This window comes from Epinephelus fuscoguttatus, linkage group LG10 (assembly GCF_011397635.1).
Source record: "Epinephelus fuscoguttatus linkage group LG10, E.fuscoguttatus.final_Chr_v1".
In the NCBI taxonomy this organism is placed as follows: Eukaryota; Metazoa; Chordata; class Actinopteri; order Perciformes; family Serranidae; genus Epinephelus; species Epinephelus fuscoguttatus.
The window spans coordinates 39,748,768-39,765,090 of NC_064761.1; the positions used below are offsets into that span (position 1 = coordinate 39,748,768).

General features: G+C 41.5%; 1 protein-coding gene across 1 annotated transcript in view; it reads right to left on the reverse strand.

The window, feature by feature from the left end:
* The window catches only part of prdm5 (PR domain containing 5), a 55,484-nt gene extending 40,747 nt beyond the window's left edge, over positions 1-14,737 (reverse strand). Inside the window, exons 1-11 of the mRNA XM_049588820.1 lie at positions 14,461-14,737; positions 13,600-13,683; positions 10,768-10,890; positions 9,126-9,294; positions 7,977-8,154; positions 7,244-7,336; positions 6,250-6,371; positions 5,483-5,562; positions 2,382-2,466; positions 866-1,023; positions 260-353 (exon numbers count right to left, since the gene is read on the reverse strand). Coding sequence (XP_049444777.1) covers positions 260-353; positions 866-1,023; positions 2,382-2,466; positions 5,483-5,562; positions 6,250-6,371; positions 7,244-7,336; positions 7,977-8,154; positions 9,126-9,294; positions 10,768-10,890; positions 13,600-13,683; positions 14,461-14,559 — 1,285 coding nt within the window. The 5' untranslated portion in view covers positions 14,560-14,737. The remainder of the gene's footprint in view (positions 1-259; positions 354-865; positions 1,024-2,381; positions 2,467-5,482; positions 5,563-6,249; positions 6,372-7,243; positions 7,337-7,976; positions 8,155-9,125; positions 9,295-10,767; positions 10,891-13,599; positions 13,684-14,460) is intronic.
* Between the last annotated feature and the right edge of the window lie 1,586 nt (positions 14,738-16,323).

The window sequence follows — 16,323 nt, forward strand, 5'->3', positions numbered from 1 at the left end:
CCATCATAAGGATCCGGTATCTAGGAATTTTTGAACATCTTTGGTTCATGGACTCTTCTGGCTCCAATTATACAAGATGGCGACGGCAAAATTCCAAACTATAAATCATGTTACCTGTGCTGTAGAAGAAAAAATCCCACTAAACTGTGAAGCAAATTAATTTATTCTTTAATCTTTAAGGCTGCACTTATCATGGGTGGATGTATTCACCGTGGGCAGGGTCACAACACCACACAGAGGCTCTCACACTCATACTTACTGTTGTGGATGAGTAAGTGACGCTGCAGAGAGAAGGGGGTGCGGAACAGAGCTTTGCACTCCTCACACTGGAAGGGTCTTTCCTCAGAGTGGGTCTGCAGAGAGAGCAGAGCAGCATCAGCATGTTTATAATGTGTAAGGCGAGCCGCCTCCCGCCTCAGCGTGGATGTTGATGAAGCCTCTTAAACTGATGTGAGAGGATCATGGAAAAGTCTCCGTAGCAGATTTAGTTTATTGACTTGATGAGGACAGGCAGCTCGGGGGGCTTTAAGTTCAAAGTGCTTCTGTTTTTCTGCCCCCCCCCCCTCCGTGCCCGGCCTATCTATCTGAGTGACACCTCAATCCCAAAAGTAAACACGGGGGGACCTCAGGGGTGGAGCAGGCCAGAGACCCCACAGATAACAGCCACCAACGAGACCCTGATTGATTACAGCCCCGCTAATAATTCTAGCTTTGAAGTTCCTTTCAATTAATTTCTCTTGTCAGCACACACCAATCAGCTACATATAACAGTATAAAGAGAGCAATTACCGCTGTTGTGAGAGCCTAATTACAGTAACAATTAACTCACCAGTGGATTATTATGACTGATACCACATCTGCTCACCTTCTTGTGATTCTTGTAGACGTTGCGGTGGGCGAACTCTTTGCCACACAGCTTGCATTTGTATGGTTTGTCCTCGCTGTGAATGATCTTATGAGCCGTCACCTGGTCCAGGCGCTTGAAGGAGCGACTGCAGATCTCACAGGTATACGGTCGCTTCTCTGATCATTGGAAGATTAAGACAGATGCATTGTGGTAAACAGAGATGATGCATAAAGTTAAGGAGCAATGGATTTAAAGGTTTAGCAACACTCAATGGCGGTGAGTAGCTGTGACAATTGCTAATTTCTCCCAGTTAGAATTCATTGTTCAGGAGGTTTTTACTGGGAGCTGAATCATCTTCAGAGGTCTCTTCCTCTCCAAAACAATTGGACTTGGTGATTTAAACCAGTACAAACACTGAATAAAGAAGTTAGATGTTAAAAAATCTGTTTTTCAGACACTCTTGTCACACAGGGGCTGCTTATTATGGTCGCTGACGTGAAAACACTGTAGAGACTGTAGAGACTACCGCAGAGACAACATGGAGAACTTCATGCAGTTCCAATTCCTGGGTGTTTGTCAAAGTCAAGGAAGGATCCTTACATGGCTGATGCTACGTCATCAAATCCTGCCTCAGGACTGTTTCAATGTCAAAGATCCTTCCTAATGTCACCGAGAACTGAGCCCTTCTTTTAGAGAAATTCCAAGGATGCATGTGTGTATCCTCAGCAGGTAAAAAGTACCCACAATTCTTTGCACACAATTTGCTGGAAGTGAAGGCGGGGCCTCTTCGATGAAACCTGCACCAGCGGAGCTCAGCAGGATTTAGACAAATATATAATTTATTTGGACAAATATCTCCAGGAGTTTTTATCATACACGCATAAAAAATTACTGACAGAAACCTCAGAATTTACACTTTCCAATGTGTCCACTGCCGAATATGAGATTTAAAAATATACTGTGATTAAGATAAAACATAGAAGTTTTTAAATTCATCATTTACAGCAGTGATAGAGCGCTAAGTGCCACAAAAGTTTAAGTTTGCTTTTTTTAAGTATGATCCAGAAATATATATTCCCTAAAAGTTGTGACCCTTCCTTGGAAGAACGCGTCCTACCAAGAAAGGGTCCTTGACTTTGAGAAACGCCACCTAAGGAGATATAAACGGCTCATTCTAAGGTAACAAAAACACAACAATATTTATTTTCAGGTGAACACACACTAAGAAAACCTACTTATTATATTCCATCCTATTTCTTCCGATATATCCCCCTTTACTGGACCTTTAATTAATCAGTCAAAAAAAGAAATGTCAGATTAATTTATTAATTGGAACCGCTTATCGTGGAGCCTACTCCAGCTGTTACTGGGTGAGAGGCGGGCTACACCCTTTACTATTGCAGGACTGACACAAAGAAACCGACATGCAAACTTCTATATTATAACATACATTTATATAACATCATATATTTCATTTCTGCCAATATATCCCCCTAAATCCTACACACTGGACTTTAATGCACCATTTTCTTACCTGAGTGTGTGATCATGTGACGTTTCAGCTGATTTGTGGAGATGAACTTCTTGTCACACGCATGGCATTCAAGTATTTCATGTACCTACAATAAAAGAGTAAAAGGGAGAGCATTTAAGTTTTGGTCTTGCTGATAAGTTTTTAAAAACTTGCGGTGAAGAGCACAAAAAGAAGTTGAAGGATCAGGGTCTGCGATGGTCAACAGAAACTAAATCTTGTCCGCTTTCATTAGACTGATGTCTACTGACAGAAAAGCAATTAAAGTGATGAAAAGTTCCAATCCTTTTTCTGCTTCAGAGCATAGCTCCAATAATTGCACATTCAATAGTTCCCCGGCGTACAGCTACAATAGCATATGCTAATGTGAAGCAGCTCCTCTTGTCACAGCTGCTACTGCAAAAGCTTGTTCAGCTAAATGATGATAATGGCAGTTTTAAGCTGCTTTGGCGCTAACGTGTCATTATGGAAAGTTTGATTGCTCCTCTGCAAGAATAATACTTAATGCCCCAACGTCTTTGAAGGAAGCTATAAGAATACAATATGTGACATATTTATCATAAGACTTTGTGTTTAAGCAGACTCTGTTATTCTGAACAACTGTTTAAATGTGTTAGCGGAAAAACATCATTTGTCAAAATCTAATGTAACGCTGACTTCATTTTATAGGAGCACATTCAGCCTTTCAGATCTCAGATTTTATAACAGACAATGCTTCAGACAATAGTGCATGATTGGAAATCATTTCTGCCGTCATGAGACACATAATAGCAGAACTGGCACATAGACACATAAGGAGGCCACATAGGAATATTACATACGCCTATTTTAAAACACCCTGGAGGTCTGAAACTGGAGAATACTGACTCATACACAGACGAAGTAGGTTAAATGATGCACTGCAGAACTATGTCACAACTTCCAGGTGACTTTAAATGTTGGACAGTTTGGAGGTGGCTTCATGATGAATTTAAAGTACCAGTGTGGATTAATCTGGACAGTAGATGGTGACAAGAGAAAATGAAAACTCACAATCACCAGCAGGGAAAATTAATGACGAATGATAGTTAATGAACGACAACCAATAACACGATTTGTTGGAGATAACTTGCATTATCATCCAGTGCCCAACATTGTTTAAAGTGCTGTGCTATGCTGACCTGAACTAGAGAACAACAAGTGATTAATCCATAAAGATATTTTTGTTTCTCTAACTCCTGATAAAACTGACTATTCTACACCAGTCACATGTATTCTGGCTATTTATTTAATACTGACTGCATTATAATTACATCTTTAAAGCCCAATCCAGTGTATTTTGGCATATCTATATTATTTCATATTTAGCCACACTGTTCCCAAAATATTTTTTGACATAAAATTAATACTGTGCTCAAAGTTAAAAAAGAATAAGGTCGTTGCTTAAAACGGGTGAATGACGTGTGACTATAGTGGAAGCTGTAGGTCAATATCATAGATATTTTAGCTAGACGGAATAGATGCAGACTGTTTGCAGAGTGAATGTGTCGTATCTTTTTACAGGCTACACCTGCAGCACGCATACAGCGTAGGGTTGTGTGCGTCACAGGCAAGTCAAGACAGAGACCTCTTATTTTGGGACTGTTTGGACCCAGCACAATGCTGTGAAACTTCGGTAACTTAAGTTAACATTTACAGACCACAGTAGGTTATGTAAGGGATAAAGTTACTAGCAACTGTCAGCTGGTGCTGGCAAAATAACTGGCAACAAGGTGATCAAGACCTTAAAGTGGAAACTCTGTTCCACACAAAGTAACTGATATGAAGTTTGGATAACTTGGGTTTTTCATTCATTTGTTGTCGACAAACAAGCTAGTTGCCCATATCAACTGTTGGTTAAATAGTTAAGCTAAATCGGGCCAATATTAGATTCAGGAGGTGGAGAAAAATTCTCCACCTCATAGCTTATGTTAGAGTGACAGCTGTTGCTATCCCTGCCAATACCCATGCTAGCGCTTTGACACATATGCTAGAACAGCAGTCTGATTGCCATGGTAACGGCTTACGCGCAACTGGAGTGGAGCTTCAAGAGGCAGAAATCTTAGCTTATTTAATGCACAACAGAGTGTAACCTGGCAGGCTGTTCTAATGCACTGTTAATATATACCTACCAAAATTAATGCACCACAGTTTGTATATAACACACTTAATCATTAGCCAGTATTTCATATATAATCCACGTAATCAGGAAGACTGCAAGCAAGTGACCAATGTGCTGACAGGAGTGAAAAAGGAAGTAGTATAAAGAGCATTGGGTTGGTGAAATGGGTCACAAAACACAGGACTTTCCCCCAGGAGAAGAGTGTTTAGAGCCGTGTGAAATCAAGCAAACTTTGAGTCATTTTAAAGAACATCGTAATCATGTTTCTTTTCATAAACCTAACCTATGCAACTTTACATTAAGTACGAAACTTTGCATTAAGTAGGTAACGTATTCGTCAGGCACTAATTTGTTAGATATCATACGATCCATTGCACAAGGATACGTTGAATCTGGAAAGAACAATCCTCTCATAGCTGTGTAAACGGCAAATGGAAAATGATCTTAACATAAGCTGATACTGGCAATACACAATACCAACACAAATATGTATTTGTATGAAAACATGTTAGAATATTTACACAGCCCTGTTCAAACCTGTAATCCATCAGTAAGAGGGAGAGTTCTGACGCCAAGGTTTAAACCTCATTGTCTGCCAACAGAGCCTCTTGTATTTCACAAGACCTGTGGGATGAGCTCGTGAAAAAGAAACCACCCCTCTGCTCTTTGTCACCAGGAGTATATTTGTAACAGCCTGATCATAAAGACAGCCTCACGTGGAGAGGAAATAACCACACGACTCAGAAGCTCAAGAAGCAGAGGCGAACGCAAAAGATTAAGAGGTGAGATGGGGTCACAGAAAAAGTGGAGTGTGATGGATTCCACTGTACAGCAGGAAACAGCATAAAAGAGACATCACTGTAAAAATGGATCATGCAAAACTGCGTAAGCTGAGTAAATCCTCTCAGATCCGACGCAAAGTATCTGGGTGGGGATAAAGTGAGCTGTGCAGTAGATGTCTCACCTTTCTGTGTTCTTGTAGATTCAGAGAGGAGGAGCATTTTCTGTTGCATATGGTGCATGTGAGTTTCCGACGTGCACTCCCTTTAAAGGAAAGAAGAGCCAAACCTAAAATTACCAAACCTAACCTACAGGGCAGATAACAACAGTGGGCAATCATGACAACAATTTGAAGACAATCATCACAGAGCAACAGAAAAAAAAAGACCCTTAACTCTCCTCATTGCTGCCCCAAATGATCCCACCATCCCACCATTTTGGGACCCTCCCCTTATCCCCATCTGAATCGCATGACCCACATCTGACGAGTCTGATCCACTTCCCCTCTCGCCCACACACACACTCCTCATCCTGACCACATTGGTAAAACATAAAGGGCCGGATCTAAACTCCATCAGCCTCTGAGATGAATGTCTTAATCTCGGGTTGATACTTGATTCACGTGTAAGGCTGCGCAGATCCCCGCTGCCCTACATCCCATCATAAATAGCTATGGAGGTCCAATTATCTGAAGGAGTGAGCCGCCCCAGAACACACAGGTCAGCAATTATGCAGCGCAAGTAATTAGAGATGTGTCTCAACATTGCAGAGATTTTAACTGATCGAGGTCAAGTACTGTTACTGCGCTTCCTTGAGTGCTGAGGCTGCTAATGGACAATTAACTTCATTACGTGACTTGTTGAAAAAAAGGAAAAGTGCTGTGCATGTGAATATGTGTGAGAGAGAGAGAAAATCACAGAGAGATATACAGGGAGAGACAGAGATGCCAACCTGTGTGAACATTTCCTTTATGCTTCTTCAGAGCGTCCTTGCTCTTGAATCTTTTGCCACAGCTTTCTGCTTTACAGATGAACCTGGCATCTCCTTTACAGGCTTCCTTATGCTGCTCAAAACTGTACACACAAGATACAGAAGGAGAAGCGAGGGGAGGAAATAACTTAATCTAACTGTGCATCTTAGGGTCCTGACACACCAAGCCAGCAGTTGGTAAGGTAAGGTAAGGTAAGGTACACTTTACTGTTCCAAAGGAAAACTTGTTTTGGACTCAAAGCTGCTGCATTATACAACATTCACACAAAAACACAAATGTAGACATCACATGCTCAATGTTGGGCCGTCTGTGAGCATCTGTCACCCCAGTTTGCAGTGTGTCCTGCACCACTGGCGCACATCTTTTTTTTCTGCCCAATTCAGTATGTTGAATCAGCGTCGGAGATGGCGGAGCCCATCGGTGAATGAAATCACTCGCATCAGCAGTTCAGCTCGATGCACGAGAAGAAAAATGGAAGTGAGGAAAGTAAACAAAAGTCAAGACGGTGTGAGATTGAAACAAACTTGTTCTATCAGGCAAGATTGCGTTTTAGTCATTGAGCTCTTTAGCACAGATGGTTCATAATTATTTGTGTTATTGTTTGCTAGCAAACGGCTGTGTTATTATTGTACTAACTGGCTAACTAGCGTCTTGAATCTGTCCTCTCCGTCTTCGTTTCCCTTTTTGAATGACGAATACGAATGGAGACTTATTTCCTCTCATGCAGGCTCAGAACGTACATGCTAGTTGGCCGTCGGCTGTTGTGTCTTTGTGGTGTATTCAAGTGCGACTTTTTGGCAGACACAGGAGACATAAGGTGACACAAGAGTCAGCCTTCCTCACCATTAATTCATTGATGTCGGTTTGATGTGTCTGGGCCTTTAGGGAGGTAGATGGCATGCGTCCATTATACTGTTCACAGCTAATAAATTTCAGCAATGTATAGCATGTTACCTGGATATTGAGCTGAACGTGTTGTGGCAGAGGGAGCACTGGCGTGCTTTAGAGTCACCTGACGGGTCCACTGACTCCGAGCAATGCAAAACACTGGGGAAGGATTCAAAATAAAAACAAATTAGGCACCAAATAGGAAATGCAACACATGTAGGTGATGGCTTAACAAAAGAAAATGTCAAGGAGGATACAGGACAAATTGATCTTACTTAAATTATCATCAAATCTGATTATCAGGTTTCACCCTAAATTTCAAATCAACGGTGTCAAGGAGAAATACAGAAATCTTCAATACTTTTTTAACAAATTAACTCATTAAATCTAATTAAAGGTGCTGGTTGGTTGATTTATTTTACTTTTGGATGAAGCCAAGCAAGCTGTTTCCCCAGTATCCTGACTTAGTGCTAAGTTAAACTAATTGGCTGCTGGCTCCAGCTTCAGAATAAACACACAGACATGCGGGTGGTATCAATCTCCTCATTTACATCTCAGCAAGGAAGCACATTTTAATAAAATGTCCAATTATATTACATGGAACCTGCATCATCCTCCTCCTGAATTAAGCAATGCCTTTTTTGTATAACAAGCAAAGAATTTCTTTACCATCACATATAATATAAAACCTGCCAAATGGGTTAAATACTTTTTCAGACCTGCAGATTTGCTGTTAGAACAGTTAAGTTTGAAATAAAACAACACTACAACCAGTTCAGTAATGGAACAGAGAACCCACTGGCGCTGCAGAGCCTGTTTGATGGGGAACTTCTTGCCACAGTTTTTGCATTTGAACTCCTTCTCCTCTGTGCTGGGCCTCTGGTGCAGACTCTGGAGGTGGGCGGCCAGGATCTCCTCGCTGGGAAAGCTGCTCTCACACAACAAGCAGGGGTGGTCCTCTTTCTTTATGACTAGCTCTGTGGAGACGTGGCAAACGCGCAGTGAGCACAGATCTGAGAGGCAAATATGTGGTCATTTCTGTTTGGTTTTCATTAGAATATAAATGATAAACTAATAAAGATCTGTGCGATATTCAGAGCATATCAGAGGCTGTCTGCACACGGCTGCCAACATGGAGGTGGCTAAGGTGGTGGCTAGGAGCTAACGATGCTAACAGCACTAAAAGTCAGTTCCTCCAGGGTGTTGCAACAATGAAAGCAAATGCAGCCATTCCCCTTGAATTCTGCGTGACCTTGCAATTTGGTCCAATCACCACAACGTTAAGACAAAATTGAAGACTTAAAAACAGGCAAAATCTCATTTCACTGTAGAGCTGCACACAGCATACTGATACGCTCTCACTGTTTATCATGAGACTACTGCTGCAAGAGTGACACAACTAACCGTTAGCATCATCACCTAGAGGTTATTTACAGGTTTAACAACAGAGTCGAACTGTACCGGTGTCAGAGTGAAATTGTTGAAAGCATTTAACGGCTCAGTTGGATGTTAGCCGCTGCTGCTGTGTTAGATCAGGCTACCCGGGCAGAGAGAGGAAAACAGCTGATCCCACCTCCCGCTATCACAAACAGATTCTCATGATGTGGAAAACACTAAATGCTTTTAACAGCAGGCACCAAACCTGAGTATGAGCACAGTGCACAGTGGTAGAAATTAGCTAGCCAGTGGGATACACACGCAGGGAAACTCATGCACCAACACACATGTGCAGTTGGACAGTCTACCACAACAAATAACAGAGAAGCTCAGATTACAACACACACAGAGGGAGCGTAACTTCATTCTCTACTCAGGACGCCATTGCTCCAATATATCTTTACACAGCAAATAGCTCTCTGCTTATGTATTGATGCTCTGAATACCACATAGAGCTCCTTTAACTATCAGTGGTCAGGATTACAAATAAGGCAACATAACTCCACTGTACCCATTTCGACAAGATGCTTTGCATCTTTGCTGTTTTCGTCGTCATCTTTGACAACCTCCTCCTCTTCTTTCTCTTCCTCTTCCTCCATATCACTGTCCAGGTAGCCTATCAGGAGCTCTGTGTCTGTCTCAATGTCATCCACAGCCAGGTAAAAGATGTTCTCCCCATCCTAGGAGACAACAACATGGTTATTAGGGTTAGGTTTTATTTAAATATTTATAATACTGAAACCAATACCAGTACCTTCAAAATGATACTGATAACAATAGAGTACTTCATTTGATACCTTTCTTATACTTCATTCAATACTCATCATGTGAATGGAGGCATTTACTTTTGTCAAAGGCCACCAGACACCACAGATGTTGCAAACGTTTTTGTGGCATCTCAGTAGGCTGAGCTGCCTAGACAGACAGAATGGGTTTGTAGTAGCTGCTGTTGTGGGCCAATCACATGTCTCATTAAATCAAGAAAAGCTTGCTGTGATAGGCTGTGAGCAAAAAATCTTTTATTTCTAGATCTGGGTACAAAAAGGATCAAATGCAGGTATCGTTTGACTGGACAAGCTTCAATACTACTTGGGTTATTTCAGTCGATACCTTGGAAGTATCAAGCACCAATGCCCTAATGGTTATTATGGTGTAATCACACAGTAATAATGATGCCATGGAGCACTGGCAGAACTGCACCTGCCATATTTGAGAAGAATGTACCTAATGAGAAAAGCATTCTTACTAAAATAACCATTTATGGTAATGCACACTGAGTAACGATCGAGACTGGCTAGAGGTTGAACTAATTACACCCAGACAACAGTCTGTTCAGCCTGATTAAGGCCACAGGTCAAAAGCTCAAACCCCTTAAAAATGTTGTCATTAACTTCCGTGTCCTTAAAGGTCATGATAATAAAATCAAACAGTCATTTTGTTTTAACTATGGGATTCTAAATATACATAAATAATGATTAAGAAGAGGAAAGCTGCACAATAAATGTCACTGCTGATGGAAAACAGAGCTTTAACACATGTGATGACCTTTAAACGACCAATCACTTTGGGCATTTGCGCATTAATGGCAGGAACTTTACCCTGAGACCTGAACTGTTCATCTTCTCTTCATTCCCCCTCTATTTTTCTTCCATCACGAGAAAACAATCTGTTTTGTCTTTCGCACAGGAGTGCAAGGGGGGAAATTTCCCAGAATCAGTATGCTGGGATTGTGTCACTTTTCAGCTCACGCTCTCGCCACCGACCAATGTAGCACAGTTAATACTTAGGAGATCTGTAAAACTAAACTCATGTGGTCATGTAGTACGTCATATTGAGCAAACACAACAAAGTGCTTCCATTTTGACGTGCGCAGCTGACAAAAGTGACTTTTCAGATGTTGGTTTTCCAGGCTGAAAAGAGTCTGTTCACTCTTTAGACTTTAATTATGAAGAAAATTAACAACACTCCAATATTTTCTTTCTGTTTAAGTTAAAAAAAATCTCTCTCACTGATCTCTTCACAGCCCCATATTTTAAAAAAATCATTAGCCGGTCCTGACAGATGTGTATTGCCTGTAAAAAGTATCATTGTCTTCCTAGTCTGACTCTTTAGGTAAGTCTGAGGGATTCATGGTCCGCTGAGAGGAAATGTACCTGTATGGCTGCCAAGTTCTTCTGCTCTTGTGAAGGCGCCTGATGGACAAACCGCAGCCAGTTGGCATGGCGTGGGTTACTAGCATCCAGAATATACAACACATCTCCTTTACTGCCACGGACCTGGAAGAAAAACAACACAATAACTGCGTGAGTTGTCAGAAGAGAACGACTGATTCTTCTTTGTCTCTTGTTGGTTTCATGGTGTGTTTTCTGTTCATCAAAGCTTGCTGGCCTTACATACAAACACCTAATCATGTGCACCGGCTGCTACCTCACAATGTGGCAGCTACAGATAACTACATCACAGAATTTATTTCACTGGTTGCCATCAATGGCTTCCCTACAACATAAGATGAGTCAGTGTAAATTAGCCAGTATGGTTAATTGATCTGCAATGTAATTAAATGTTCTCTTTATCACAGAAAAACTGTGAACATATTTACAAGCAGCTGTGTCTTTCTTTCACAGCTGTCTGACAATAAAGGATGTGTTTTGTGCAAGCTGCAAGATTATTTACTGTTCTCTGTTAATTACAACATTAAATACTAAATACAGGTTTTACACGTGTGAGGGTATCGTCATCATGCTTTATGCACCTCTTAAAGGTCCTTTCTGTGTGGGATTTAGGGGAATATATAGGCAGCAATGGAATGGAGCCATTTATATTTACATAGGGAGCAGGACCTTGTCCATGGAGAACGTAATTTTTCACTGTAGTAAACAGCCCCTCTGCAATTACAGCCTCTGGACAACACTGATTTTTTTAAATGTGAAACTGCTTGATTCAGTGTTTTTACTGGTTTTAATCACTTGGTCCATTTGTTTTGTAGAGGGGGAGACCTCTGTGGATAATGTGGCTCCCGGTAAAAACCTCGTGAACATCTGGATCTTAATTTATCAGAGAAAAAAGGTGAGCATGGGCTGAGCTCACAGCCCGTCTGCGACGTGCCAAACAGTGTCAGAGAAACAATGATTTATAACTATAAACTGCTTCATTCAGTGTTTTCACCAGTTTTAATCACTTGGTCTGTTTGTTTAGGAGCGGAGGAGACCTTTGTGGATACTTTGGCTCCCGTTAAAAACCTCCTGAACATCTGGATCAGAAATACAGTGAGCACACATTAAGTTATCAGAGAAAATAGGTGAGCTCACATGAGGCAAGCAGACTGTCTGCTACGTGCCTAACAGTGTAACAGAAACACTTATTCAGTGTTTTTGCTGGTTTTAATCACCAAATTCTCATATATAAGCAGTGTGTAGGATCCATACTACAAATGTACATACAGCCAAAAGCCAAAAGTAGCATGTGCCAAAAAATATTAAACAATTTCTACAATCAGGCTTCCAATTTCCCGTCTCCATAAGTTCATAAGCATGGGTCAGAGTTTCTCCCATCAAGTCTGTTTTTATAGATCACAACTTTTGCGTGGGAAGTGGCGAACACCCTTTCAGGCCTCGTTTTGTGCGTATGCCATGTTTATAAATGAGACCCCTGGTCCATGTGTTTTGAAGACAAAGAGACCTCTGTGGATAATTCAGCTCCCAGTAAAAACCTCCTGAACAAAGAACACTGAAGAAGTTCTAACTGGGAGAAGTTTCAGCTGGTTGCTATCTGCAGTCCTCACCAATAGAAGCCAATACATTTCCTGAAATCTTACACACTGTTGTTTTCACTACCACATGACATATTTAATACACCATTGATTTTTTATTGTGTGAAACTTTAACTTTCCACCCAACACTTTCAGTATGGTACCTTTGGAACCAACAGTAACCCTTCAGACATGGTACCTAGACCCTAGTGTTTCCACCGCAAACAGTACTCTTAAATGTGGGCGCGGTTGTTGTCACTCACTGCTCCGTCCAGCACTCACTGTATTTCCTCATCACTGGTGGCACAGATGGAAGTCTGCACCTTGTTTATCGTCCACAGAACGAGGCAGCACACCCACATTTTCAGAGCAAAATAAAACAGGCTGCAGTGAGAGTCTCTCTCCATGGGATATTTAAAAATGGTGGGTTTGTGCATTTAGTCCTTCTCAGGCAAGCTCAGGGGTTTAGTGTTGCCAGAGCCCGCAGGAACGACGGTCTGTGACGCTTTTTTCCCTCAGAGTGAGGATTAGAATATACGCTGTTCACATGACCCAGTCGAAATTATGTGACTAAATGCTTGAAGATCCACTCATTACTAAAAGTGTATGTCGTATAAAAACTAAAGTGATGGTCAAAGTTGTCACAGTGAAATTTAAGGTGTGCTGATGGATTCACATCGTCAAGTATGTGTAACATTACAAGTAAACATTCCACCTTAAAAGTCGCCGGCAGTCGGCCCAGTGAATTAAATTATTTTTTTCTCAGACTCCAGCTGCTGTGAGAGGCAGCAAAACATCCTTTAACTTACAGTTACAGTTTACTAATAAAACTCTCCACGGTATGAACAGTGGTTACATGAGCCACCTTTTAGTACCAGATCTGTGTGCTAGGTACCCCAACAGAGGGGGGACCAAAAATGGGGACAGTACGGAACGAGTCCATTGGTACCATCCACAACTTTTCACAGCGGAGACAGAAAAAAATGCGTACTGCACTGAACTGTAGCGTATCGTACTGCTCGGTGGAAACAGGGTTTTGAGTACCATAAAAAGTGTTTTTTAAATAGAATGTATTATCATTATTATTATTGTGCTATATGAACATCTTAACTAGAAACAACATTAAGTCACCTATGAATGACATTTTGTTCTTTTTAACCTCTTTGAATTGTAAAACCTTTACAGAGCAATGTAAAAAAATACATGAGAAAATGTGTATGTGTGTGTGTGTATTCACCTCCCACATAAGCCTGGTGTCCGAGCTTTCATCCAGCTCACTGGGCAGCTTTTTCTCACCTGCAAAGGGGCCAAACTTTTCTCCCTTTAAAACAAACACAGGGACCACTGGTCAGACATGATGCCATTGTAAAAAGAAACCGGCATCCAAAATGAATTACATCAAAACATTACACATGCGCTCATACACTCCGGTACACTGTCCAAACAATGATATTTGCACTGTGGGCAGCTCGTGGGCACGCCTACTGATTAATGTGACATATGAATGCATCCTTCAGTGCTGGACATTCTTCCTTCTGACCTTCCAGAAGTGCCAAAAAATGCAGGGGGCGTGGTCAAACAATGTGCTCTTCGTGTTGCATTCATGTTCATCCTCAGCTTGCTCTACCACAGCACCACAGATTTAAATAACAATAGCCTGCTGGACGTGAACACATCACCACTACATGTTACATGAACCCATTCATCCTCTGAGACTTTTCACCACTTCATGCGCCTTCTCTAAACATCTGACAGCACCGGGGAAATGTCTCTGTAAAAAAGTTAAAAGCTGGGAGCTTTAAGCTGAAGGTGACATCCATGTACAGTGTGTTGCTTCACGAGACACCCGCGCGACCCTTCTGTACCGACATGAATACATTGTTATGTAGTGAACGAGAGAAACAACTGGAGTCACTGTAGCTACGTGGCACTTCACGTCAGAGGAGCCTTGGGTTGAGACTGAGACTTTGACAGAGGCTATGAGGAAAACGGCGGACAGAAAAACTTCCCACAACGTTTATATTTCTTTAAAAGCAACATAAAAACGCTCCTCGCGTGTAAAGTCGGCGACAAAGTTGCCCAGTCAGAAACAACAAACCTTTTTCACTCGCCTCGCCGTGTACAGACCGATTCCATCCTGGACCTTTGACGATTTCAGGGAAAATCTGTCTGGCACATACATACCCAACATTGTCATTACTCGGAAATGTTTCCTTCAATGACAACTAGTTGGCTGTCAGATATATGTCAGCGGAAGTGGATAATAAAGCATTGTCAGTTTGAATTTGGAGCAGATAGTTTCTTCGTGAAGCGGTCCAGGTTGAACTTCTGTTGCTCCTGCTGCAGGAAAGCAAAGCAGCGTCCTGATTGGTCCAAAGTTTGTAACCAGAAGCTACCTTTACTGTCGTGCAACACCACAGAGTGTGCTTCATTCAGGCTGCAGCCCCAGCCTGCTCAGCATGAATGCAACACTGTGCTCACAGTAGGACAGTAGGAAAACACGCAACAGCTGCAGTGTTCTCTAAATACCGTGTACTTTAACATGAAGTATTATAAATGATATAAAAGGCCTCACCTGAGACTGATGACTTATTCAGTATCATTTTGTGGGTGAACTTTCTGCAATGAAATGTGAGCATATAATAAATTCACTCACAAAGTCAGCATCATTTAATTATTGGCTTATAATAGGTTAAAATAAATAGAAATTAAACATTGTTTTGCCACTGAACCAACCACTGAAAGACTCAGCTGTAAAGGTCCACTGTGTATGATTCAGGGGGATATTTTGGCAGAAATATAATATAATATAATAATTATTTATTTTCTTTAGTGTATAATCACTTCAAAGTAAAAGTAGCTGTACCTTAGAATGAGCCATTTATATTTACATAGGGGGCGGGACCTCAACCATGGAGAGCACAATTTTTCACCACCATGTTTCTACAGTGGCCTAGAATGGACAAACCTGACTGGTTTTTGACAGGGTCATTCACTTCATTTTTGCATCGTCCGACCTAGTAAGCAGCCTCTCTGCAAAGAGACTGTCTGGACAATACTGATTTTATAAATTTAAAAGCTGCTTTATTCAGGGAGTGGGTCCTAGTTTATGCAGATCCCCAGGTTCCCCATCATGTTTCTACATAGCAGGGACATAATATAGACAGTGCGGGTGGTGCTGTTGCGGTGGGGCCCAATAGGTGGAGAATGGGCCCTCTGACAGTGTGCTGGGTGGAGAACAGGCCCTTTCCCTCAGACATACACCTGTGTTCAAAGAAGAACACAGGTTCAACTAAATGTGGTACCATTTGCTATATATATATATTTCCATCATGGTTTTCTTTCTTTTTTGTTTTTTGTTTTTTTTTGTTTTTGTTAAATAGTTAATAGCAATCTGTAACAAAATTATATGCACCTTCTCCATAAACTAAAAAAAAACTATAAACTTTCAATCATATTAAAAATGTCTTATTGTCATTTTTCTTCTTAACTGCTAATGAACTCGGGCCCATCTGCAACAAGCAGTGTCGTAAAACCACCGATTTAACTTGAAACTGCTATAATCAGTGTTTTTACCAGTTTAAATCACTGGGTCCATTTGTTTTGGAGAGGAAGAGACCTCTGCAGATAATTCAGCTCCCGGTGTAAACTTCAACCTGAACATCTGGATATTAAAGCCCCTACAAGGAACTTTCATTTTGAGTTGATTTTGGCGACCATTTGGACAAGAGCGGTAGTGTTTTGCCGGAATGAAGCCTACATTTCCCATGAGCTTTAGCGCGTATTGTCGTAAAGACGCTTACCTGGCTCGCGCATGTGTTTGTTTTGGGGATGAATGAAACAACAAGATGGGAAAACTTTGTCCCCGCTCCTATCGGGGATCCCAGCTCACCTCTGCCACGCCCCAGCTCCACCTCTCTGGCGTAAGCGCCACTGCCCCCGGGGTAAACGCAGCAGTCGC